The sequence below is a fragment of the Opisthocomus hoazin genome, chromosome 1, assembly GCF_030867145.1.
Source record: "Opisthocomus hoazin isolate bOpiHoa1 chromosome 1, bOpiHoa1.hap1, whole genome shotgun sequence".
NCBI lineage: Eukaryota > Metazoa > Chordata > Aves > Opisthocomiformes > Opisthocomidae > Opisthocomus > Opisthocomus hoazin.
Window position 1 is genome coordinate 154071272 of NC_134414.1, and position 27946 is coordinate 154099217.

A 27946-nucleotide genomic window follows, 5' to 3' on the forward strand; every position below is an offset into this window, starting at 1 on the left:
AGTCTTAACTTCTTTGCTTTTCAATCAACATCTTTACCTCAATATACAGATGCCACTAAGAAAACAGGCTTTAGATATAGGGAAAATCTGGCTCAGGAAACCACAACAGACCCCAGGACCAGCGGGAGGGAATCTCAACTTCCCAATTTCACCATTTAAAAAAAATCACAACTTTCTAAGTAAAAAAAAAAAAAAATCTGTTATTCAGAATACACAAAAGAAAAAAAAAAAAAAAACAGACTAGTAATTTTGATAGAATTGGATTAGGAAGCGACCAGAGGCAAACCTGAGTGAAGAGCCTTTTGCAGGCAGGTCCGGTGGAAGTAAAAGGGACAAATAATATGGTGATAAGTACTGGAGGCAGCACCTCTTCAGTCTGGATTAACTGCAGCCAGAACATCACGTCTGACCAGGTCTTCAACCTGATTTCTCCTGAGTCCAATCCAGTGACGCACTGATAAGCTTCCATATCTATTTTAATTGATAAGAGCTGAGGCCACTCAACAGTTTTTAAGACATTCACAGCAGAGATCTTAAGGCAGGAAGTAATACAGAGAAGTAGCTGGTTTTCTGTTTGTGGTTAACAAAATAAGTTCTTGTATTTATGGAAAAATGTGTTTCTTCTGAAAATGGATATAAAAACTTTTTTTCATTGCAAAGGAAAAATCTATTTAAAAATCATTGCTTTTGACATTTTTAATGGGAAATGCCACTTAGTACCATTTCTATTTCTGTGTAATAAACACGCTACTCAGATGTAAGAACACACACACCACATCCAATGTATTTGGTTAAATAAAAATTAAAAAAAAAAGGCAGAGAAACACTCACTTGTGTCCTCCTGCAAATTCCATATTTGTGCATGAATTTATGTACTACAAAGAAAGGGTCTGAATAAGTCTCACTAACCCTTTTTTTTTTGATAGTTAAACTCCTGCGTTATGTCTGAAGTAGATGCTTTAAAGTTAACACATCATCGTGTGGATGAATTTTTAAAAACTGTCTTGTGAAATGTCTGGAATCTATATTGTATACATGCGTATGTGTAGTATATTAGCCAGTACTCATGTTAATAGAAAAGTTAGAGTGTTACAGGAAGAGCTAAATAGACAAGAGTAATGTAGCAGCTTTGAAAATGAGCCTAAGATGCTTAGGCCTACAGATCATCTTAGATGCATGGGTTCAGGCACCAAACACGGAAACTAAAACCTCAGCCTCAAAGTCTGCTCCAAGTCCATACGCAGGATCCATACACACACTGCAAAAAGAGTTAATTTACTGAGTGTTTTGCTTCACCTGCACTAGTGCAAAAAGGCAATGACAGAGAAAGCTTTTCCCCAAGATTGCTTATCAACATCTCCATAAATAAGGCTCCCATTAGAACATGAGAGTGGGTAGGTTTGCTCAGGGATCTCAAAGCTGGCATATTTCCAATGCTTTGAACCGCCTGGGTCATGCCCCACGTTCCCCATGCGCGCATCCCTAAACAAAGGGGAACATTTGTGCTCTCTTGCTAGTGTGGGGCCACAGCCTGCTATCAGATCTGCGAAGGTGGGTATCTACACATATACAGAGTCCCACTGAAGTCACAGGCACAGAGGTCCACCTATGCAGGTCTGATTGCGGGATCAGCAGTTTGGCTGGAGTCCATAGTAAGGGCTTGTCTACACCTGGGTTTGGGGGGTTTGGCTGTTTTGTTTTATAAACTGGGATAACAACAACCCAGCAAAAATTTGCAGCAGACAGGCTGAACTGTTTTAAAAAGGGATTCACATTACTGCCCCTTCACCTCTGTTTAAAACACCTTGCCTACAGAAAGCAACCAAGTAGCACAGCTATTGCAGCTGCAGCCGTCGCCCGATTTTCATTCTGGAGTAGTTCCCCATACAGAGACTATTCTGGAATCAAAGTATCTTTGTTCCAGAACAATTATGCTGCAATCTATTCCATGGTAACTAAATTGCAGGAGGATAGCCATTCTAGAACGACTAATACTGTTACACACCCCCATACACACAGCCAGTAGACGAGGCCTTAAGGAATATGGGATAGATCTGAATGCCAACTCAAAAACAGTGGGAGTCTTCCCAGTGACTTCAGTGGGCTTCAGCTGAGGCACTGTGTAAAGGAAATTGCTTAATTCCTGTGTATTTTTAAAAAGGATTCTAAAAAAAAAAAACCACCACAATCATATAAAACTGAGCTGCAAGCCTGCAGGCACGCAGACACGTGAGTAATCCCACCAACCCCAGTGGGATCTATGTGCATTTGTAGAACTGTGTTCTTGGTGTGTGAAGACTACATCTATACATCAAGAGCAGACAGAGCAAATTATTAACCCTTAACGTCCTCACTGAGAGTCAGTCCAAGAGAAAGTCTCAAAGCACGCTCAACCATGACATACACCTTGCTTTAATCTACCACCCTCTTTTTTAACTTGAGATATATGAAATTAGTAGTGTGAATTAAAGACACCAAGGTGACAAGCACTGCAATCAGTTACCTTGAAAAAAAAAAAAATCACTCCATACAATGTTTTGTCTTTCCTGAGGTATTTATTCTGTCATTGCTTAAGCTGTGATTTTTTTTTTTTTTAAAGGATAAAATATTTCCATCTAAAAATTCTAACCAGATGTGGATTTCAGACTTCCAAATTTGGGAATGTTCAGATCAAGAGCTGTTGTTTTAGTCCTTTAGCCATGATCATCACTGTAAACATAAAAGTTTTCAGCTATTTGACCCTCAAACCATCAAGATGCTCAACCTATATTTGGCCAAAACTAAGTGCAGGTCCAGAAAATCTTAGTAGAAGTTTACAGGACCCAGGCCTAAACCACAAAACCTTAGATGACACAAGTTTTGCACAATTTTTCTAATTTGCTTATGAAAGTTTACCAAAATTTTTGAAGCAAATTTCATGTATGGCAATTACCTGGGTGAGATACAGACAAGTTTCAAAATTGGTATATGTGCCTCCCCTCAATTTGCATCAGAAATTGCAGGTTTCTAAGAGAGGGAAGTATGTTCATTTCTATTTCTTCAACTGGGATCTGTTGGTTGCTAATCCTGACCTTCTGAGATGTTGCAGAAATGAGCAATCCCTTTCTGAATCAACAGTTCTGTCTGCCCCGTGCATCTCCCAAAAGAGAAAAATGAGAAAAATATTCCTTGTATTATGGCTCTAGTATTCTACTAACCATTTAATAAATTTAAATTTAATTTAACCTTTTAATAAATCATTTAACCATTTAATAAATGACTATGCAGATGTTTTTCAAGTAACTCTTAACCCTTCTGGCTATGGAACTAGATGTTAACCCAATGCTGCAAAATTTGGTAGTACCTTTACAGCAGTGACCAAATTCTCTTCTTCCCTTTCACTTCTATTTAGACGTCAATTCACTCCCTTCAGTCCTTCATGCTTCTTCTCCACGGAAACTAAGTTATCTACACTTTTCAAACATCGCAGACAACATCAGTCCATCCTCAATACTAGCTTGTGCTTATGTTCTGTGGACAAGGTGTTTCAGGATTGCTGCATGCTGTACAGGCAGCAGCACAGTTAAAAGCCTCCCAGCACTACAAGGTAATTGAAGGCAACAGGGCAGCATTTCTCTCTCTCTTTTTTTTTTTTTTATTAAAATGCAGGGGATACTGAGGCACAGACAAGGAGCACACAGGGACCTCAAGGAGTCACCCATAAGAAAATCCAGCTGTCTCCAGGACTGGACAAAAAAATCCACTTCAGACTAACTCTTTAGAGACCATACAGTAGTCTCTAATTTTAGAAAATAACAGTAATTAAATGTAACAGGGAAGAGCATATATTGCACGTAGCATGATATATATAATACATATTGCACTTAATGTAGCTTATAACAATATCATACACAACACACATTTTGATCTCAAATTTATGAGCTGGAATTTATGTCAACAACAATTTGTAATGGAAACTCCCATGGTTCTAACTGGAATGGATTAAGTCCTGATGCTAAGACTGCAACACTCACAAAAATCCTGGATTTATAAATGGAAAGAAACAAAAGTACATAAATTCCTGAGATATGATCCTGAAACTCGTTCTCTCACAAACAATCTCACTGAAAAAATCCAACCCAGGTGAAAGTTCTGAATCATATCCTTCCAAAATCAGTGGCAAAGACCCCAAAATTATCAAAATGCCCAGAGGGATACACTGAACTGAGGCTGGCCTACAGAGGAAGAAAAACAAACAGTGCCTCACATGACATATAAGCAGAACTCAAGCAGCAAACGGAGTTGTAACACTCTTCCTAGGCACTATGATCCTCCCACCCTGCAAAGAGCTCCTGAGTTGAGATCCTGGAAAACGTAATTTTCCTGGCAACAATAAATTGCTGCTCTTACAAAAGCTAGGTTTGCTGTCAAACGTTGGGGTTCATTAAAGCAGTTTCCAATGCTGACCTAAGTCTGCCTCTTCGCATAATCAGGAAACATTTTATACCAGGACAATTGTGAATACTGAAGCTCTCTTTGAATACAGGCAAGTGGATGTGTTGGAACAGTCACTGGTCTTCTGTTTTGGGGTTTGGTGTTGGTTTAGGTTGTTTGTTTTTTTTTTTGAAACTGAGGTACTACATCGCTTAAATGCTCAAGGCATGACTAACAGGGGTCACTGCACTGCTGTATGAAAGTGTTTGTTTGGTGACCCTGTGCTGCCTCTGTGAGACTGTTCTGAGCCCATCTGGAGGTTCAGGAGTTTCTTTTCAACTTCATCCAAGAGCCAGCTGTAAGGACAAGTTAGTTTGTCTTCATCTCCTGCAACCCAACTGGTAACATTTCCTCCCTGTAAAGATGACTCTTTGCTCCATCTCCTGCATCCTTAATTATGAGACAGGTTCTACAGGCCAGATGTTAACAGCCTTCACACCAGCAAATACAGCTTTCTCCTGGCTGAGAGTCTGGGTGATGCTAATGGGTTGGCATAAGCGGGAACGGTCCTGCAGCTTGGGTTCAGTGAACTGTACTGTTCAGGATGCTCTGCAAAGAGGGAATGGTAAGCAAGCTACTGCCACCCTTACCATTAAGCAAGTGCTTAAATGTGTTGTTGAACCAGTGCCCAAAGCACCAGGCTAGAATAAAACAGGTTGCTATTCCTACCTTAGGATGGCAGATGCTAAATAAGCTGTTCCCTTTTCACTGCTACTCCTGTCTGCCTCAGTTTCCCCATTATAAAAACAGAGCAAATTACACTGATTTGCTTTGTAAAGTCTTTGGACGCAGCGTCTGAAACATGAAACTACAGCTGGGCCTCACTTCACCAAGGACCCAGGACTACCTGGGTAGTAGGTACCAGCCCTAGTACCGCCCACTACAGGCTCAAGGCAAGGAGTTTAATCCTTCTCAGGAAGGACCTTATACAAGCTGGAGGAAGGATCCAAGCACCAATGACCCAGCACCTAGCATGAAACACACCTTACAGACCTGCAATAGAAGAATACCCAGCTATCTTGTCTCTCCTCCCAGGGGCAATGCATGTGTGACAAGATGTGATCCGAGTTGTTCCTCACACCTCCTGCATAATTTTTAGAAGGGCTGCACAACTCTACAGACACGTGTAGACCTACCGATGTCCATCAGATCTGACTAACATAGCTATGCCAGCAGAAGTGTGTATTGTGGGCCTAATCATACTGGCAAAATTGCACTCATGCTGGATGAATTTGTTTTGCTAGTGGACAGTGGTGATTTTTACAGCACTAATGCTTTGCTACCTGGCCACATTTATCCTCAGACCGCTCTGTCAATACACTATCTGCTATTCTTGTCCGTGTAAAGCACTGATACAGCTTCAAAAAAATTTCTCTTCCTTTCCCTGGCTTGTACTCCCACACTTTCAGGAAGCTGTATGAGCCTCTGAACCTCTCATTTTCTAATCTGCTATTCCTATACACACACACACACACACAGAGAGTCCTCAGCCACTCTCCTTCAAACCACAGGTGGCCAAAAATCCACTACAACCACAGGACCGTGGGAGTCAGGAGGGGTACACAAAAACACACAGCACCACTACTTGAGATGTAAGTGGTGAGCGAGCCCCGGTTCCAAGAAGTGCAGAGTGAGGTGCATTTGTACTCACCACAAAGTGGCTACAAGTGCAAGCAAAATTCCTCAGGGGTCCCCCAGGGAAAGAAAACTCTTCCAGGAACCTATCCCCTTGCCCTTTCTCGAGGCATTTAAGAACCCGCAGTTCTTCACAGGGATACCCCGCAGGCAAGGTAAGATGCTCAAAGGAAGCTCCTTCCCCTAGCATTTCAACCACCTTTTTGTAAAGCTTCTGAGTGAAGCTCAAATTGGCACCTAACTTCCAGAGGAAAACACATCTCACCAGGAAAACACGGCAGGAACAATGGAATTACTTTGGGAGTAATGGGAGAGGAAAGAAAGAAGTGACCTGCAAAGAGTTGGAGATTATTATTTACAGGGCTGAAAACAGCCTCCCACACACATATACACACCTCTCCTTGTCTGTTGTACTGGTCCTCAGTAAAAACTGCAAAATAACATTGCTTGAGCTGATCTAATTGAAGGATGGATCCAATGAAAACGACTCTCGGAAACTCCAGTGAGCCCAGCAGGTGCAGCTCCAAAATCCTCTGTCCAGCTGCTCAAATAAACTAACAAGGATGCAGATTCTGTACAAACAGCTGCTGAAGCTTGGAAAGTGCCTGTTGTCAAATAAGGTGGCAAATATTGACTATTTCAGTCTAGAAAAAGAAAAGGAAGGGAGAAATCCCTGGGAACCGACTGTCAGGTCGGAGCCACTGTCCCTTAAGAGAGCTGAGATTCCACATTACCAGTGACGCAGCAGCACCGGCAGGACTTATTTCAGAGAAGCAGAGAGGGTGACGAGCAGCCATTCAGCAGGACTAGTGTGGAAGCTAGGTTTCTAAATCAAGGACTTCCATTTTCACATAACTTGTTTCCACCCAAAAAAAAAAATAAAAAAAAATAAAAAAAATCTCACTTTCAGATATTTAGTCTTTCTCTCTGGTAATTACAATGTTGCAAGAGTTAATGGCTATCTATTCTTAGGGATATGTTCTAGATCAGGCTTTCTTCCTTTTTTAAATTAAACAAAACAAAAACATTCAGCATTGGACCTCTTCACTGTCTGATATCCATTCTGTCCATGCTTAACACGTCTACAGTACTACTAGACTACCCTGTCACCTAAGTACCTATATATGGTGCACAGTGTTTGGAGAGGGGTGGTAGAAGAAAGAGAAAATCACATCTGACACGGGACAGGAGACAAAACCAAGAGAGATCATCACTTCAAATAAATCTGAAAGGAATTTAACAACAAACAGAGATTTCTTCCAATCACAGTACACACAAGGAAGTGATAATAAAATAACAGCCAGGTGAATAGCAGATGACCAAACTAATGAAGTAGGCTCTGGACCAATTTCATACTTGTCAGAGACAACCTGAATGTTTTACACTTTGCAGGGAGTGGGGGGAATACAAACCTTTCCTCAGTATGTAAGCCCAACTAGTTTTTCAACTCGCAGGCAATGCAGAGTCTCGGGAGGAAAAGATGCCTCCATTTGATGCACTGAGACAGGGCAGTGGAAAGCAGTCTTGTATCACAGCCGGCAAGTATCCCTGCCTCTTTTCCCTCCCACCAACAGTGCACACACATCAAAGAGAGACGACTTGTCTGGGCAAGGTCAGCCTCAGAATCTCATCGAGCCTCAAGTTGCAAAGTCTGGAGCTGGTGCAGGGGAGGTGACAGGTAATCAGACAGCATGTCACCTCCTGAGGCTGCAGAGAAGCCACGGCATCCATGCTGCCCACCATCTGGGAGCAGCAATGGTCAGCAAGTTGCCCCCCTCCCCGGCCAGGTTGCGTAGGCTCAAGAGACACGGTGCCTGCACAGTTTCAGGCAGTCGCCAGTGTTACTCGAGACTGGACGTGGGATATGGACAGGTAGCTGGGTGGGTCAAGAACAAAAAAATCCGGAGAGTTTGTCATCTGCCTCCTACCAGACCCTCTGGCCTCAAAAAAAAAAAAAATAAAAGGAAGAAACATCAAAAAGTACTACTTCATACCATCCTTTCCTGTTTTTGTTGCTGTTGGTGCCATCACCTGCTAATTAGAAATTCTCATTATTAGAAAACACGTTGTCTGTATTCTGACAGAAAGGTGTTGTTTCAGTCAACTTCCTCAATTTGAGTCAGGAAAAAAAAAACACAGAATGGAGCTCTGAAATGCTGAATCATTCTGCTTTGTACAAGAATACCTCAAAATAAAAAATACTAGTAATAAAGAGACAAACTGACCTTGCTATTAACAAAACGCTAGGAATCTGACCAGACTTCTAAGGGTTCGGATCTGTTTTTTTAAACCAAAGACATTCTTTTTCCCCCTGGTTTGACCTTTCAGAAAATGAATTAAAAGTAGTGATGTTACCTGTGTGACAAAATCCATCTCCCGACCAGCTTTCATTATGGCCAGTGCCAGTGACTAATAATGAGTTTGCCTTTATCAGTTATCTCTTGCTTGGTTATCACTATAGGCTTCAGCCTAAATCCTCTTGAACTCAGTGGGGCATGGAGATCAGGGGCAATAAAACACAGTTGTCATATAATCTCTGATAAATACTTGGGTCTTTAAGAGTGACTTTTCCTTTAGCTGCAAAAGTTTCTTTAGTTTTTCAAGTAACTTTGGAAGAGGGAGGTGAGTTTCTGAAGTCTTCACCAAAATGATCATCTAAGCTGCTACCAGCCAGAAGGAACCATTTCACTAAAATTTACCCAAATCACCAATGCTGGGGTAATACCAAACTCATAGCTCTATACTGAGCAGATTTTAATATTAATTTTTGTTAAATTTTAAGTTCATTATCCTAGCCATGGTTCAGGCCCCCTTTTATGCATCAATCAACACAGTGGTATCTTTAGGACTTCTTCAGATAGAGTTCAAAACAGAACTTTTTTTTTTTTTAAAAAAAGTGACCTACCCAAAATCCCACCCCAGTACTGCTAAACCCCAGGTCCTACTACCAATAATCTTGCAATATTAGTCATCCTAGCGATGGGTTAGGGCAAGATCATTATTAATTATTTGTATTACAGAGGCACAAGCAGTTTTCCCCTGTGATCTAACTCCATTTTGCTAGGTGTTAACACTTTATGGAGGGGCAATCACATTAAATGACTTCAAGGTGACAGAGAACGCAGTGGCAGAGCAGGGACTGAACTAAAACCTCCTGTATCTCCACACAGTACCTTTAACCCAAGCCCATCCTTCCTGTCTAGGATAATGAGCATATGCACCAGGCTGGTATATTTTTATAACCTATGCTGGCCTTGCAACATGAAGATAAAAAAAAATACAACAACATCTATGAGCTGGCCTAGCTTTCCATACAAAGGATGCCACAAATACCTTTCATGCCAAATCCAATACATGGCATATGTACCAAGTTCCCAGGGAAGCTGCAGCGAGCATGGCTCAAAGAGCTAGCATTTATGGACTGAACATATAATTTCTGTGTTTGCATGTTTCAAGGACACAATTTTAATAGATAATTGAAATTCTGAAATGACCTCTAGATTAGGCACGTGGGACGAACTTCCTCCCCTGACCCAGCGAGGCTTCACGCTTTGCTGCATAGTTAAACAGGTCCAGACCGTCTGTCAGCACCAGCGGTACGGAACAGCATAAATTTGCCATCAAAGTGGGGGGTTTGGCATTCGGTGTTCTCAGTCTGTCTCACAAGACTCAATACGTGCAATTGCCTCCTTTTAGTAAAGCAGTGTTCTCCTACAATTAAACCTAAACAGCACAGCCAAGGTGCATTCAGACACGCAAAGCAAGCCACAGCACAGCTGGAAATCCACAGATGACACCAGTGGGGCCTCACACTGATACCAGAAGGTTCATTCATACCTCCAGGCAACAGCTCTACCCTTCACACCAGAAGAGCAGCCCAGACACTTGGTGGCTGCTGGCATAAGAAAAGGAGATGGCTTCTCAGCACAGGAACCACCACGTCTTCCTGAACCAGAGACCACTTTTCCTGTAGCTACTCTATCTAGCCTAAAGGGACAGTCCTTGTAAAGAAAGTAGGCGTGAATTTTTAAAAGCTTTGGCTCTGATGTGGTAACACAGATCTGGCCAAAGCTTTATTCTGTGTTTCATCAGCGCTTTAATCCCAGATCAACTGGCACCGCCACTGAAAAAACGTGCCCTGCCCTCCTTATGTTCCCAGCTGCTCGTTCCCACCTCCACACCATGCTCTGCCTTGCACTAGCACAAGCTGTCCATTTTAATCCAGATCTGCTGCCCTATTAAGCACACGTCCGCCCAAGCATTTGTGCCAGCCCAACGGAGGAGGAAGGGGAAGGGTGGGACAAGATCTTGCAGGGTGCTACCACCTTATCTTGAATGGAGACTCTCATCAAACTACTGCTTCAGCAAAATAACAATGGTGCACTTCTGCAGTGCCTTTGAAGAATGGTTAAAAACCTGCAAGAGAAGTAACCGGCTTCACATCAGCCCAAAGTTGGACATGTCTTCTCCACAGAGACATGCTGGAGGCAGGGAAGGATGGTATGACATGATCGTACAACCACAGCGTAGAAGAATGCAGGCTTAACCCAGGATGAAGATCCAGGGCGCCTGCTCAAGTCACAATATTCACTTGCTTCAACACATCTAGACCAGGACTCTTCTTCAATATCGTGCTTAAAGAGCCTCACACCTCTTATTATGTCAAATCCCACTGTATTTCAAAAGAAAACAGGTTCTAGAACAGCCTGACAACATAGCCCACGACCTCCTATGTGCACTTTACACCAACAAACAGTTAGGGCAGAGTTTGGGGAGAATACCCTCACCCTGTGAAAAGGACAGTAACAGAGCATACAAGAGGCAAAACAGGAGGTGGCTAGACACTATGTAGCCACGGGAGAAAAACATTTCGGTTGACTTGTGCCTGGAAAAACACTTGGTGTTCAGGCTTCTTAACGAGCCCACAGCCAGAATAATTAACAATGGATGGCAGTGAGACCTGAAAGCCAGAAATGGAGGGAAGGAAGTTAACGACCTGGCCACGCGAGCAGCCTGCTACTTTTGCACACTGGGATCTGCGCGCTGCCTTTTCATTTTAGGCAGATGCTATGCGAGCCAGCAGCAATGGGAAATCAGACAGGCTAAGACTATCCTTTCATCTGATGCACTGTTAAGAAATCAAAGTTAAAGTACTTTCCATTAACGGCCTAAATCACTCCAAGTTTACCACTGTACTGCCATACGGATTATCAAAGCCTCACCTTTTTTTCCACTGGAAGGACAAGATCAGATAGAATACTGCTGCTTTCTAAAACCAGGCATATCATTTAGCCCCTGTTTCAAGTGACTTGAAGAACAAATGGACTTTGCAGTCTCCAAGGGCTGTGTTTTCCCAGTAGCCTTGTCACCATCACTTTTAAGGACCCAGCCTTCAAATATGTGAAATGCAAGGTAAAACCCGGGGTGCAAGCCCGAAGGAAAACACAGCATGGCAACTGTGCATGAATGAATAGGGGGTCCGTTTGGAAATGTGAGCAGGGGGCAGGCTGAGCACTGGGGAAAGGCAGGCATGAGAAAATTTCGCCCTGCTTCACCCAGCCTAAAACAAAGGCTGCATTGGAGAGTGCATTGTTAACTGTTCATTTGTTAACTGTTCATTTGTTAACTGTTCATTTGTCCACAGATGGCATTTCAGCACCCACTCCTGCAGCACCATGAACCCTACCAATACGCAAAGCATGAGTGGGAAATTCAGGAGTTAAATAGTTGAGCGAAAACAGCTAGGATATCAGTAAGAAATTAAAGATGATCTGCAAAACCTGGGCAAATAATACAGTCCTTGGTCACAGGATCACGTTACTGCTGTGCTTGCACACTGGGTTAGGAAACTGCATGTCCAGACTCTGCACATGGTACATGGACATTCTTTAACTCATTTTTGTACAGAATGATAAAATTATTTAACACTGGGAAAACAGAATTCCTTCAGTTATTAGCATCTTCTGGGAATTTCTGCTTCTGTTTTACTGTGTTGCTAGCAGATAGAACATCTTCAGACATCCAGGCTCTATAGCTAGCACTTGGGAACAGCAAAGGAAGAGCCTGTCCCCAGAGGGAACGTCCAAGCTGGTGTGGTGGGACAGGACCTCAGGAGACGGTCAAAGGTGAGCAGGTTGGGCAGCACAGACATCACAACTAAGTTCAGCCTAAAGACATGCAACTATGTGCCACATGAGAGCAAGCTGCTATGGTATCTGCCTGCCATAGGACACCATTCTAGATGTGGGGCTTGGTAAAGGACACAATCATTTGCAGGTTTGGTGGGTTTTTTTCATTTGCAGGTTTGGTGGGTTTTTTTCCTTTTAGCCAGCTCACCTTTCTAGTTCTAACTGCCCACTAACTGCACTAGCACAGGACAAGCATGGTTTGAGAAACAGCTCAACTTGCAGTGAAGGAAAACATTTGGTGTACACAGGGTCTCACAAGAAGGTCCTGTCTGTTGACTTACTCATTTCTTAATCATTATGTGTAGAAAAATGAAGTCCAGGCACCCAGTAAACAACACTTCCTCCTCAATTTTCTCAGCTATTAGGAACTTAACAAGAAGAGTCAGAGATTGAAAGGCAAAGAGATTGAACTATCAAATCAAGATAGTCACTCCAAAGCAGGTTTCAGGCGTGCTGATGGAATAAATTAATGGAAGTGCTGGAATTGTCCCTCTATTGTATAACACCTGTTCATCAGCCACACAGTCATGCGGTGACGTGTTTGTGCCATCCAAACAAACGCATCCTCATCTTGCAAGGAACTGTGTTCACTTGTCTCTTATCAGCCATCAGAAGAGGTGTGGCTGACACACCACGTAGCATTTGAATTATCTAAGAATCTAATTATTTTTTCCACTCTCTGTCAGCCAAATCTTGGGAAAAACCTAGAGAAATAAAATAGGTCAGGGCACTTCATGCCAATAAACGGCGTCACAGCCCAAGAGGAGAGTCAAGGACAAGAAAATCCCCAAGAACTTTCCCAAACAAAATTCACTGATAAGTCCTGCATAACCTGAAGAACATTCGTCTCATGAATTTCAGATGGTCAGGTTACCTCTGCTAAGGAAACACCACAACAAGATCAAGAAACAGTGCAGAAGGTCTGATTCACATGAGAGGCTTTCTCAGCTGTTATTTTTCCACTTGTCAGAGGCTTCAGCAGAGAGTCCAACGTCAAAGTCTGAAAGCCCAAAATTAAAATGGAAAAACACAGCAGTTCTGGTCAGCCCAGAGTTCTCTCTAAGCTAGTACCACATCTCCAGCAACACCCAGCAGGAAATGCTCAGGGTAAGCGCACAAGTAAAAAACTCTCCCTTGCACACTCCCCCAGCAACCCACAGCTTAGGGGCTTTCAGAGCCAAGGACCGCAGCTGTATCTTTGCAATTAATGGTCCCAAATAGATCCACCTAGTACAAACTGTCATTCGAAACCAATTGCCCATTTGGCCCTACATTACAACTCCTGGCAGTAAGTTTGGTAACATCACTGTACATTGTGTGAAAACATACTTCCCCCTGTTTAAAAATGCCAGATGCCTCCACCTGATCCTCCCAGCTCCCATACAACAAGAAACAACCCTTCTCAATTCAGCTTCTCCCTGCCTCTCACGACATTCTACAGCAAATTTGGATGATTTCCACAGGAGTCTGCAACGGGCCCAGCTGCTTGCAGTTGCTGCCACAGCAAACCCCGCCCCCCTGACTTCTTAATTCCTTTGCTCTCAATCCCACCCCACTTCCCCGGACCCTGTTTTCCTTCCTCCACCAACCTCCAGTCCCACAGCTTACAGTAGGAGTATAGACATATAGACACCACCCCTCTGTTAGGTTCAAACAGCACCCTATCTACATAGGCGTGGAGAGCCATCCCATGTCAAAGCTCGCATCTTGCGGCAGTGCTGAGTATCTTTAAATATCTCTGTGCCTGGCTGTGAAGGTGGATGGACTGAGAGCAGCATACTCTGGGAGCTCTGGCAGAAATCAAGACAGAAGCTCCAACCCTGAAGTGCAGGGCTGCTCACTTGGACTCTTGTCTCCACCAGCATGTGTCTAGAAAAACCTGCAGGTGACCAGTTTGTTGGAGCTTTCAAGACTATCATAAAAAGTTTTCTCAGAAAAGCCACAGGGACAAATTCTGAACAAAAAATGTCTGTTTTTTCAAGTATATGTAATTATTTTACTTCCAGAAGCATAGATACCAACCAAGCCATTCATTTTTGCAAGTAATTTGAACAGTGGGCAAGAAAAATTTTGCTAACCAGTCAAAACCGTTCAGGCTGGCTCTGTCTCTCAGGTGTTACACAGAAAGCAAACCCAAAATGGAACTTCCTCCATCCCCAAAAGTTATCATTCTAACCACCTCTACTAATTAACTCCCTTAATTCATTTCGGGTTTTTTTTCTCTTTAGAAGATGAAAATTTAAATATGCCTATGCTCACTATAATGCTCAAACTTAAACATGCTCTAAAACCAAGCCCTACTCCAGGCCAGCTGCTCAGTGTTGTTTGTACGCAAATCACTGAAGGCGCCATCTTGATGTCTTCAATCTGCGGGTTTCATACTTTCTTCACCACTGTGCCAACCACCTTCTGACAAGCTGGGTCTACCTACGTTTATTTTTTAATTGAGGTTAAGAAAGTGACAGAACTTCAGCTGTTGTTTGGTGGAGGGTTTTTTCCTCTTTTTCAACAAAAAAGGAGGCCAAGGCCCATATAGCTGAATGAGTATTTTGCATATGACAGAGTGCTCCATGGACCACTGATGGAAAAGGGACAGGGAATTAGGAAACTCGAGTCTAGACTGAAGGAAAGAAGCCGTCTCTTTCAGCAGTATTTAAGCCACCCAGTAACTGGACTAGCTGAAGTGATGGTGACATACTCTTTACCTCCTACAAACACGCAGTAGGACCGTGAGGTTCTCAGCCCAGCAAGCAGGAACGGCAAGCATGGGTGCTAGGACAGGCCAGCCTAAGCACAGGGTCACCTGCCAAGGGAACAGTGAGGGGAGTCCCAGGCAGGCAGTGCTGGGGAGAGCACAGCATCATTTTGCGGCAGCTAGAGGTACCAAGAGACTACACAAAGGCAATTCACTTCCCTCCTGTGAAGCAGGACAACGCTAGTTCTCTACCTCACAGGGAACTGGCTCTGACAACAAATGTATTAAAACATTAAGCTAATGGCGACTTCTCAGTATCTTACAAAGCAGACAGACACCTCTACTACAGGACGCAAGTTAAAACCTGTTTTTAAAGAACCTTTCCTTTCCAGGAGAACTAATAGAGTTTTGGTTTCATTTGGAACCAAGAGGCTTGTTCTGCATCTACAGTGGCTTTCCCTCTTGTCTGCAAATCCAAACCGCCACACTAAACTGGAGAAATACCCCTGACACCAGCTGATTTTCCATTGCTTCAGCCTCCGTGGCTAAAGACGGGTCTCGCCACTAAAGCATTAAATGAAAACTCAGTACAGAGGACAACGCGCACAGGACAGGAAGAGGTTCTGACTAGCACTGTATTCAAGATCCGCCAAGGCATTGTGTCTATACCTGTATAATTTTTCTAAGCCACTTCTAAAATTTCAAGGTGGTTTTCCTCACTTTAAAAAAAAACCTAGGAAATATGAAATTAGAGTGTATTGAGACACAATCATAACCATAATAGCAGAAAATAATTTTAAAGATAAATCCCAAGTACAAAACTTTGTGCCAAAGCATAGAAGAAAATCCTACCACTCGAAGGTGTGGGACCCACTATTATACACCTAAAGCCTGAGCCCGCCAAAGAGCCAAGCCAGCTTTTGGCAACAGAGAGAATATTTTCTTCTTTCAATTTAGTCAATTAGTTCATTACAATGACTGGTTTACCCAAAGTTGGAAAATGCTTTGGAGCTACAGAAACAGGAAGCTTGTTTTCTTCCTCCAGCCAACAGATAAAAATGAGAGGCGAGGGAGCAAAATCTACTAATACTGGATCAGCATGACAAGAACCAATCAGTACAATTAAAAAAAAGATATTTCATTGGCTTAATAAAAAAGCTTGTAATTTATTAAGTAATATTACCTCAAAATGCACCAGATACTTCCTTTTCATGTACAATTATCAAATTTTTTTATTTTTTTTTTAAGAACTACTTTTACTGTTCAGGGTTTTGATGGAGAAGACTGCACTTGTAGTTACACTTCACTGCAAAGCCAAGTGCACTCTACTGTAAACAGCATGTAAAATTTAAAAAAAAAAAAAAAAAATCAATCATCCAGCAATTTGTTATCTTCCAAAACAAAAACCTAACTAAATCTGTATAAGGCTATCCAATTACCTAAATAGATACTTGTGCACATTATATAGATTAGAAGAAAGAAGAATTAAATTTAGGCTAAAGGCCATATTTAGCTGCATATCAATATGTTTTAATGGCTACCCAACATTGTGAATTACTCTCTTTAGGAAAAATAACTAAAAACTACACATGCAAAACAACACTGGAGTTGATTTTGTATGCCCATTCTTCTGTCTGCAGTTTAAAAAAAAAAAAGTCACAATCAAAGCATGATGCAAGGTCTGTACAAGTGACAGCATTTCTTAACGAGTGAGACAGTTCAGCGACTGCTCAGAACATTCAAGCCAGGCAGGGAAAGCAGCAACTCTCATGCCCGTGGCTGCAAGCTCCAGTTGGGACACCATTTGTCACGTATGTGAAAAAGAGCTAATGCTTCAGAAACACATTTCACATGGGTGATAATGGGAACTAGGAGACCTTTTGAAAAGCATAGTTCAACCCACATTTGGCTCCTAGAAGCAAACAATGTCTCTTCCCCATAACCAGAAAACTTCCCCTTTTTAAACACTGATCTGTAATTCCTCCTCCACGTATTCCCTGAAGGTTTTCCCCTCCTTCATTTCAATCTGGGTACTTAAAGCAACAAAGCCAACCTCTTGCTAGTTCTAGCAATCCGGACTTCACAAATCTCTCAGTGTCACAGATACAAATTCTTCCTTAGCTCTCTTCCCACTACAGTTAACTAGGGCTCCTGAAATCAGAACTGCTGGGAGTGAGACTAAGACTTAGGAAACCATTCAGAGGAGACTAATCAGCACTTGAGATCAACCTTCCAAGATGCAAAATTTTACACCGGAGCATGTAAATGGCTATCACCATCAGAGCAAGTCTATCTTGCCCAGGATCTTCTCCCCAAAAGACAAGAAGTCTCCGCAGAAAGAGCAATTCTTCCCCCGTGTAATTACAGGGATTCCCCCCCCCCCCCCCCCCCCCATACAGGCTGTTAGGCTAAATATCTTCCCTGTACTGCTCTGCCTTCTTTTTAAAATCCATTTTAAAATATTTTTTTAAAAGTACTTTTAGCCTCCACATCATCCTGCAGCAGTGAGTTCCATAATTAAACGCAGATGGAAGAAGTACTTGTTTTAGCCTTGCTGGCTGGTAATTTCATTGCCTGCTCTAGATTTGTACTATCAGAAATAATTGCTCCCCATACTACACTACTTGGGGATTTTATAGATCTCTATCATACCTCCCTCAGCAGTCTCCTTTCCAAGCTGAAGAGTCCTCGGCGATGTAGCCTCTCTTCCTATGGAAGTTTCCCCATGCAACTTCACTGCTCATTTCTGTATCTTTTTCAGTGCCAACACAAACCTTTTTAGGAGTCAGAAAAAACACGCAGTAACCAAAACCAATACACAGCACAGATTCAATCTGCAATATTCAGATAATTTCTATCTTACTCCCTGCTCCTTTCCCACTACAGTTTTATTTGCCTATTTGACCCCAACTTAAAAACTAAGCTCAGTTTTCTCTTTTACTCACCCACCAATTTCCTAAAACATAACCCCAGCTGCCGGACCAGTTCTGAGAGGTCTGTCACAGCAAACAGGACTGAACAGCTCAAGGAGACCTCACTATTTCTGTTAAGCAGAAGAGTCATGAGAGCACCTCGCTCACAACTATCAAGAGGAAAACAAATACTGCAATTTCTGCTCACTTCCCCAAGCCTGCAAAACTCAGCCACTGCCCGTCAACATGGTTCAGCTGGCTATGCTAACTGGCTGTGCACATGCTATTAATTCACTCTCTTCTTACTGTGAGGTTTAAAAGAAGTTGTAATTTGTCCCAGTTGGGAGGTAACAAAGGGCAGCGCAGTCAGTCACGGCTGGCTCTGATGACTCAGCTGGTGTGAGGTAGCTTGCTAAGACACTATCTCCAGTGTGTCTGAGCCCAGTGTTTACCGTGCAACGCACGATACACATCTCAGGCCACATGCCATGAAGTATTTTACAGCCCATAACCTTCTTCCCCTGGAAGCCGCTCCCACAGTCTTGCCCGAGTCCTCTTCCAGAGAACCCATTTGCTCAAGCCATTTGACGGCAACACAACCGCTCAGGCTGCCAACCGAGAAATACCTTTTACACCCATCAGCACTCCTCTTCCTGCAACCTGGTGCCCTTCCTGGCACCCTGGGACTTTGCAGGAATGAGTGTATCCTCACCCCTCTCTGAAAACAGTTCAGCCCTCCGTTTCCTCACCTCCAGGGCAATGGTGGGTCTGTCCCAGCACTGTCCCAACACAGTCCCAATCAGGCACCTGGCACCTACATGTGCCTACACCAGGCTGCCAGACCCAGCACACTGGTGCTCTGAACCGCAGGGAACTGGTCCTCTGGAGCTGGGGTGAGGCTGCCAGGACCAGAGCCACCACAGCAGAAAGGCAGTGGCACAGCTGATGACGGCCCATCACCGCTACCCCCATCTCTCTGCAGGCTTCAGGCTGCAGCCGGTCACATGCAGCGGTGCCTGCGAGAAATATCCAAGTGGCTTCTTGCCGATATGGCACGGAGGACCCATCTGCCACGGAATGCTTTCTCCGGTAGCCTCCAGTGAGAACTGGGACCAACACCCTCAGCCCACAGCCTCCAGTACCACCTCTAACCTCAACTCCTGGGACAGGTCTGAGAAGGCTTGGCTTTGCCCATGTTTTAAAGCACAGGGCAGGCAGGAAGATGAGAACTTGCCATTCAAGAGTGAACACGGTAAAACAGCAATCTCCACCAGAAGAAAAAAGGATTACTTCTGTCATGGGGGGGAATCCAAGCACAGACCTCAGACTAGTTCCTAGAAGGTGGAAAGGAGCTCCCCAACATTGCTGAAATGTTGGGTTTGCTCCATTTGACCTCCAACATATCAGCATAGGTTCACATTGCTCCATCAATGACAGAAACTACTTTTATGTGAATGCCTTTTTAGCAACAAAAGGAGAAAAAATTAAAACGCAGTTTACAGATACTGAATGCCTTGTTATGGCCCTAATAACTGGATAAATCTGTCTCTCTCTAAATTCTAGTACTACTATCTCTGGCACTTTTATTAAACATTTCATTTATCTGGTAGAACTCCAAGCTCCTGGACTTCCACAGAATCCCATACCATTTAGAAAACATTCATAGTTTCTGTTAATAGCTGTTTTGGAGGATCCCACTGAAGACATAACGGAAAAATCACTTCAGCCATGTTCTGTTGAAATTCAAACTATATAAAGACCCACACTCTCCGCTGCATTCCATCAGTTTTAAGGATACTCCTTACTGGATGCCAGTTAGTTTCCTCCAGGTTTTCAAAAGAAATCATTTCCAAGCTTGATTAGACCCTACCTGAGGTAGCTGGGGGGGGGGGGGGGGGGGGGGGGGGGGGGAAGCACACACACAAAAAAAAAAAACAAACCACAAAACCTAGAACAAAAGCGGGGAAAAAACAACCAAACAAAAACCAAGCAAAACAAAAACAACTAAAAAAACACACCAAGAAATCACTCATTGTTCCCATTTATAACCACATTTAATTTTATTTTAAAATTAAACATCCAAACTCTGGATTTAATATTAGCCAGCTGTTAATAGTTTAAAATGTGAAGCCTAGTTGTCACATTCAAAGTATTTCTGTGGAGTTGTACTAACATTCAACTCTGGTAGTCACACCCAGTGCTACTCTTGGCATTACACACATCTTTAAAATGATTTACAATGTTATTTATTTCCGTGTGCAAACATTCCATAGAACACCAACATAAACACCACAGCGAGAATCTGTCTCTTTCATACACATTTTCTCTCTAGACTGTCTTAACCAGGACAGTAGCTGCAAACTGTACAGGAACAACACCGAAGCAAAGCAACTGCATGTGGCTTAACAAAGAATAACCTTTGGAAAATCATTCAGGTGAAGAATCGTTTAAAGCTTTCCTTAACTGCTGTACTCGGTTCACTTTGGAGTTCAGTAGCACTACAGAAGGGAAGCAATACCATCTATCAGTGAAAGGCTTAATTCCTTTCAAAATCCTTTATTTACCGCTGCGCCAGACATTCCGTAAACAAGTTCAACTTCAGATGGCATTTTCTGCATTTATTTTCCTGCCAGCAGTGGCATTTTTGGGAGGGAAAAAAAAAAAAAAATCACTATCATCTAGGCTTGAGTTCTATATGTTACTAAAAAAGTAGATAGAGTAGCTGTGCTCCGTGCTCCAACAAAACACTGCCTGAAGACAACTCAGCAACACCAGAACCAGTACGGTCTAAATTCGGCTTGGGTTGCAGACCTAAAAAAATAACGCACGACAGCAGGAATCAATTGCCACAACCCTGCTGCTACAGGCACAGAAGTTTTGGTGACCTGTCTGGTCTCTTTGCTTGGGCTGAACCTGAGCACGTACCTGGGCTGTTTGGCTTCTCCACTATTGCTTACAGGAACATCCCACCCCATGGGCTGCCCTGGGTGGCCTCCTTCCCTCCGGAGGCACAGGGACGCATTGCGACCTGAAAATTAAGTGTTGTGACAGTGCTAGCAGCTGATCGCCAGCCCCTGCCTTTGCAAGCGGGTCCTCCCCGGTCAGCTGATGAAGGTGTATCTGATCTAACAGAGGGGGATGCCCTCCTACCCCCAGGAAAAACATAACACCTGGGACAACCGAGCCTACTTGACACTCAGCTTCAGGAAGCCCTGGGAAGGACAGTAGGGATGGGAAGACGGCGGGGACTGCTCTGGCAGCCACATCTGGGTGCCGTCCTGCCCTGGGCCAGGAGCAGGATTGCGGCACAACAGCTACGCCTGCACCACGTGCCTGCCTCTCCCACGGCCAAGTTCTGCGTGGGCTGTGGGCACAGAAACACCAGCCTGCCCGCGCGTGGCTGATGCGGCCGCGGGGACACGGTGAAACAGTAACACCTCGCTCTCTCCAACCGCTCAGCAGAGGTAGGTGGCCCCCACCAAGAAGGCCAACAGGCAAACAACAGCCAACCCCTCGTCCCCAAACACCGCGTGAACTAAATAGCCAGGAACAAATCAGATCACTCTGTCACCGATTTCTGTAATAAACACAGTTTGTTTCCGTGCTGCATTACAAATATTAAGCCTCGCTACTGCCCTGCAGAGGCAAGTTCGTTAGTATCTTATGCCTGTTTCACAGATAGGGAAAGCAAAGGTCAAAGGAAACATGTTCAGAAGCACTTGTTTTTGAATTGCTGTCACTCTGGGGTTGTTCATCTGAAGGCACTCCAAACACACACACGCAAAAAAAAAAAAAAAAATTAGCAATTTTTGGATTGTAAGTCAGAACCACACCATTGGCCAAAAACACAGCTTGCCTTAGCTCTCCTTTCTGATAGCAAGCAGGTTATTAGGAAAGCTTTTATCAGAAGACCTCAGAAGGCAAGCACTCAAGGACCCAGATAACTTTTCTAAAAGGCAGAAACCTGACTTCTGTGTAACTGTACAAGACTTCACCTCCTGCTTATCATCATTTCTATCAGCAGAGCGCTGCTTAGCCACCTCCCTCCAAAAGGCACTTTGAGATGCAAGGGGTGCAATATGCATGTAAATTATCTTCAAAGTATTCTCTGTTTAATTGGGACATTTCAGATTGGGGCTGCTGTTTTAATGGGTTGCCTCCCAGGAAACTGACTTCACCTGTAATGACACAGTGAATAGTAATGACCAGTGTTTTATTGGGGCAGTGTTAGTAAAATTTTGCTTCAGAGGGATTAAATTTAGCTGGTGCCAAGGAGTTAAGTGATTAATCAGGTGTTAAACAGTATGTACTTCTAAACACTGGTCTTCTCCCATTCAATCCTACACCCACTGAACTTAATGAGATTTTTGTCATTGACACTAACAGAAGAAGGATCCTTCTCCTAGTACAGAAGTTCGCTAATGAACATTAAGGAACATACTCTGCACTAACAGATACTCAGCCTTGGTTAAGGGTAACAGGATTCTGGCTGCGTGGTGCTGAACAGTCCCTCAGCAAGGGAAGCCTTCGGTGGGAGAGAGCTCTTTGCAAAAACAGCATCAATGAAGTATTAGGACACATAAAGCTCTACTTAAAAATTAAGTAAATCTGGGGAAGCCAGCTCAGATCCAAAGCTCAAACCCTATGCTGATTCTTTGCTCTTCAGCTTACACAATCAGTCTTTTTTTCGTCTTCCTTTTTCTAAATGATTACAAAGTACATCCTTGAATCCGAAACGATCACCAGTGCGACTAGTCCTCAAGCTACAGGGTTCTGTGCCGACTCCTGCCGTGCCACTACGTACAGCTCCCTGCAACAGAAAGCGCTCGCATCCATCAGCGTGCAGCTGCATAAAACCTCCAATGGAGTCAGTTGTGAAACCTGACTCGCAGGAAGGCTCCGTGCCTTCAGTGCTGCCCACAGAAAGCACTCTCAGCTCAAGCATCAGCCAGGCGCACACAAGCCAGCCTGGCTCGGAGAAGCCTTGCTCTGGGAGAGCTGAAGCAGCTGATCCCCCCACACACCCCATATTCCCAGTTTTAGTTCCCCTGCAGCTCCACACTTGTGCCAGCACAATCGTTTATATGGTCGTATGGTACATCAGACTAAGCAACTGAAAGTGCCAGATTTATAAAAAGGAAAACAAACAAACTAAACTGTGCCCTTTGGGACCCTTCTATACGCCTGCTGAATTTTGAGCCTCCGTATGACACCACGGTGATATTCTCAAGGCATTATAATCTTAGGAAAAAAACAGGGAGATCTTCATAATCAGAAAGCCCCAGGTGAGGTTTTAAACAGAACTCATCACCACATGGACCTTAATTAGTCACAAAAATCATCACCTGTGTCTAAACTTCTAGTCCTGTCTCCCTTCGAGCTTTTGCTCCCGTGTGTGCCTTCGCCAAGATGTTCACAGTCGCCCCATGCCTCAGCTCTCCTATCTGGGGAGGAGAGGTGAGGCTGTAAGGATCACTTGCCAGTACTGTAAGGAGTGCCAGCGTTGTGGCAGTATTTACAGTAACACAATCAGCTAACTACTATGGCTCAGGATCAGAGGAACAGGTTTACCACCGACGGAGACATCCCAACAGCTGGGATGAAAAAGGTGTCCGAACAGGACATCCACACCAAATGTCACTTCCCAACCCACCTCGGACTCCAGCCCTCAGGCCCTCTCGGGTTGGAGTCTACCACAAGCCCAAAGCCTATCAGTTCACGCAGAAAGTGCGCCGATGGCCTAAGCTGTAGCAAACGCTAAAGGTCCAACCTCCACACTCATCTCTGACCCTCAAGCTCCTATTTTCTAAACCCCAGCAATAATGTCTCTGAGCAGCTTTAGACTCCCTACACACACACCTAACTCCTTTGCCACAACAGCACAGCTGGAGCTACGGGACCTGTTTGCCATCGGCCAGGCAAGCGCACACCCAAGTGTCAGCAAGATCAGGATGTCAGTGTTACATTTCTCCTCTCTCAGAGAAAGAGTTAATGTAAGCAAGCACACATACTTGCCGCAGAGCAAACACATATCAATATACAATCACACATACATACTGATAAGTACTTGACATGAACCGAGATATTACTGCAAGTTTATACTGATTACCAGTAGTTAAACATATACCAAAACTTCACCTCCTCAAAGTTTTCCTAAATCTTATTAGAGCCCTTCTCCAATAACGTGAGATAGGGAGACTGTGCACTGAGCAGCTCGGTCATAAACAAAGCGTAGCCTTCACTCCCTCCGCTGAAGCTCTCCATGGTTCATCACCTCAGTTGCGGTGGCATTTACTGCATGCATCCCTGCCCAGTGTCGGACGAGTAAAAAAAATAAAATAAAGAAAAAAATACACACCCACCAGCACCACCGCTTCCAGTTCACAGGCTCCTAATGAAACTCTGCAACACCCTCGCAGCGCAATACTTGGCTACTTTTCAGAACAACACAGCAGCTTAGCAGCAAAGTTGGAGTACGGTGCGGAGCTTGCTCCTCTGCCTTGACCTCACGCTGAAAAAATGATCGATCGCACTTGTACTATCACACTACCATTTAAACAACTCCTCTTAAATCCAGCTGCTAATTGCAACCACCTTTAACCCTGCCTGGTTGAAACAAGCGTCCAAAAAACAATGGCAGTTAGAAAAATTGAAGAGAAAGTTACCAAGAATGGTTTGACTGGTGAAGAAAAGCTGTCACACGAAATTCACATTTCTGTCTGAAAATATGTACTATCTGTATTTGAAACTATTAAAATTATCACCAATAGAGAAGCCAACAACAGTAATTTCTGTCCTCCAACAAAGATAACTGCAAGGGTCAGCATGTAAACAAATCACACTTTAAAAATAAGTTCAGACCATGACATTCAGAAAGTAACTTCAAAAAAAAAAAAAAAAATCCGTTTCCTGGTCTCTCTCTAAATGTAATGAAAAATTGGCATTTAATCATTTCAAGACTCAAATAGAAGTTTGCTTGTATCTCCCCTGCTATGTAGCTGATCCCTTACAGTATGACTCTGTAACATGCCTTAGTGAGGTTTGGGAATGCCCAGTTTCACTGTTCCCGAAATCAACAGCAGTTTTGTTGCTCACTTCTGTAAGACCCGAAGCAAGCCTTGAATTTTCGAAATGACACATTGAAAACGAGGAAACACAACTTATATGAAATTGCTTTTTCGTGACATTCATTTGCGTTCTTCTGTCCAGAGAACACATCCTACCTTTCCACAGGGTTTACTAGAAAAAAACCAGTAGTCGTGTTTCAGTACATATAGGGACCTGCTTAGTTAATTGTACACATTGTGCCTGCATTAGCATTTTGCCATACAGTACCACGCATACAATACCCTATTATCCAATTTGTCCGCCCGTGTTATGAAAAGTCAGACTAGACTCTCTAAGCCACGAGACTTCACGGGACACAGGCCTGAACGCATTCAACTCCGCAAGAGAAAATACAGCCAGAAGTTTTCAAAACGTGGCCGCGCCGCACAGAACGCAAGGACTCCCACCGCAAACACGCACACACGCGCGCGGGGGACAGGCAAACAAAAAAGGCGTCATGCTTTTAAGCTGAATAAATAAGCGTTTATATATTCTAGGCTCTTCGCCTTAGAGAGCGTCTGGAAGTCCCCCTTTCCTCCCAGGCAGGGAAGAGACAACCGCTGAAGCACTCTTGCTCGGGCAGAGCTCGTTGCGAGCAGAAGGGAGATTCCTGGCTGGCAAGCAGGCGAGGCGGCTCCTGAAGAAAACGCCTGACTGAAACAAAACCGGGGGGTGAGGGAAGGAGAGAGGGAAGCACTATTTCTGTTCGATGGGAAGTGTCGGGACGAAAAAGGAAACTCGGTTTTCGTTTCCATTGTCTCGGCTTTATACAGCCGGGAAACTTCACGGGGCAACCCCCCTGCTCCGGCAGGCCGAGCCACGGAGAAACCCCAACCCCGGGCCCCGGCTCCCCTACCTGCCGGCGGGCAAGCGACGCCGGTAGCGAACGCAGCCGCTAAAACGAAATGATTACGTGGATATTACCCCCCCCCAAAAAAAATTAAAAAAATTAAAGGCAAAAAATAAAACGCAAGCCCCGCCACCCGCTGCCGGTGGAAGCGGCGGCATCTCCCTGACGGCAGGAAACTTTCTCCCAAGTTGCCGGCGGGGGACGGCGGGCAGCCACCCCCGCGGGGGGCCGGCCCGGGCCCCGGGGCTCCCGTTACAGCGCCCGGCGCGACGCGGGCTCCCACCGACCGGGAGCCGCGTCCCCGTGTCGTGTCCCGTCCGTCCCCCCCGCCCCGGGAGCTCGGCGACGGCAACGCGGGGGACCCTGACACCCCCCCCCCCCCCCCCCCGCCGCGACGGGCCTTTTGGGGGGGGGGGGGGAGAGGAAAACCCGGTTATTATCACCCAAACGACCCCCCGGAGAAACCGAGCGCCCCCCGCCCTCCACAGGCGCCGGGCTGACAGGGGCCGGGGGCGGACAGACGGCCGGGGCTTTACCTTGACGCAACACGGAGCGGGAGCCTCAGACATCGCTCAGCTGGGGGGGGGTGGGGGGGGTGGGCGGCGGAGCCCGGCGGGGCGGGCGGGAAGTTCTCGGGCTTCTCCTCACTTTCCGCTCCTCTCTCCCGGCGGCGGGCGCGGCCCCGAGTCCCCTCCTCAGCGCCGCCGGCTCCTCTGAGGGCGCGCGATCGCTCCCGCCCCCCCCCCCCACCACCCCCCCCCCTCCCGCGCGCGCCTGTGCGTGTGACCGCGCGAGCCCGTGTGTGAGGCGGTGCGCGCGCGCGCGCGCGGCACGGGAGAGCGGGAGGGGCGGCGGCGGGAGGGAGGCGGGGGGGGGAAGGGCCGCTCCCCGCCGGTGTTTTCCTTCCTGGAAGAGAGAAACCGAAAGGCGGCGGGGGCCGGGCCGGGCCTGGCCGGGCGCTGCGCCCCGCCCCGCCGCCGCTCATTGATCCGGAGTTTCGGGGCCGAAACTGACGTGGGTTCCCGGCACCTCGCGCCCGCCCCTTAAAGGGGCCGCGCCGCCCAGGAGAGGGCGGCCGCCGCCGCCGCCGCCGGGATGAACGGCCGCCGGCGGGGAGGGGCCAAGGCGGGGCGGCGGCGGTGCCCGGGGCGCGGAGGGGGGGGCTGGGCGGGCGCAGCGGGGGTCGCGTCCTGCTATTGAGTGTCATCGGGCTTCGGGGGCGGGAGGGTGTCCCCCGGGCCCTTTGAACGCTGCGCGCCGGTAGCGGCCTCCGCGCGGTCGGGAGGACAGCGGGGGAGCAGCGGCCCGCGGGCGGCACGGCGGCCTTTGTTCCGCCGCCGGGGCTGCCCCTTTAAGAGCCCCGACCAGGAAGTGAGGCTCGGGTTACTGCGGGGCACGGGAAGTCCGGGCAGTGCGGGGGGGGGAGAGGCCGCAGCGCTGGGCTGTGCGACCCCCACCGCCCGTGACCGCAGAGCCACCGGGACCGCGACCGCGTCCCCGGGCGGCAGAACCCCCTCCGGAGCCCGGGTGCGGGACGGGCTCCCACCGAGCGGCTCGGTGCTACCGGCGGTAGCGAACGGGGGGGAATCCCGCAGAGCCTCACCCGAGGGACCCGGGTTCGAGACCCCCGGGATCCCACCAGTGGGCATCCCTATCCCCCTCGCCCCCCCCACGGTGGGCATCCCTTGGTGGACGACCGTTCGCCAACCGGGACCGGCTCCCTTACAGCTTCGTCTTGGCCGGTCCCTGAGAGCACCTTCCCTCCCTCGTTCAGTGCTGTCCCCCCTCAGCCTAGCAACCAGCGGCCCTTTTTTAATATAGGGCCGACAATAATAAAGGATTCGCCCATCTTCCCGCAGCGCGGCCGGACCGGAGCAGAGCTGTTGCGTCCCGGTTGCTTTTACGGGTGTCGCTCGCTCCCCCGTTACTCTCTCTGCCTCATCACCAAGGCGTTTTCCCTTTCCACCTGCGCAATTCCCGCTGGCTTTTTTTGAGTCATTCTTCTGTATTTCAGGGCAAGTTGGGGTTTTTCGTGGTTGCGTAGATTAAATGTAGAAGTTAGAGATGGAAAAGACCAGTTAGGTCG

General features: G+C 45.8%; 1 protein-coding gene across 2 annotated transcripts in view; it reads right to left on the bottom strand.

Annotated features, from left to right (window-relative positions):
• ETV6 (ETS variant transcription factor 6) overlaps positions 1–26673 on the bottom strand; it is a 142119-nt gene extending 115446 nt beyond the window's left edge. For both annotated transcript variants that reach the window (XM_075442204.1, XM_075442195.1), the window contains exon 1: positions 26397–26673. In XM_075442204.1, coding sequence (XP_075298319.1) covers positions 26397–26429 — 33 coding nt within the window. In that variant the 5' untranslated portion in view covers positions 26430–26673. The remainder of the gene's footprint in view (positions 1–26396) is intronic.
• Between the last annotated feature and the right edge of the window lie 1273 nt (positions 26674–27946).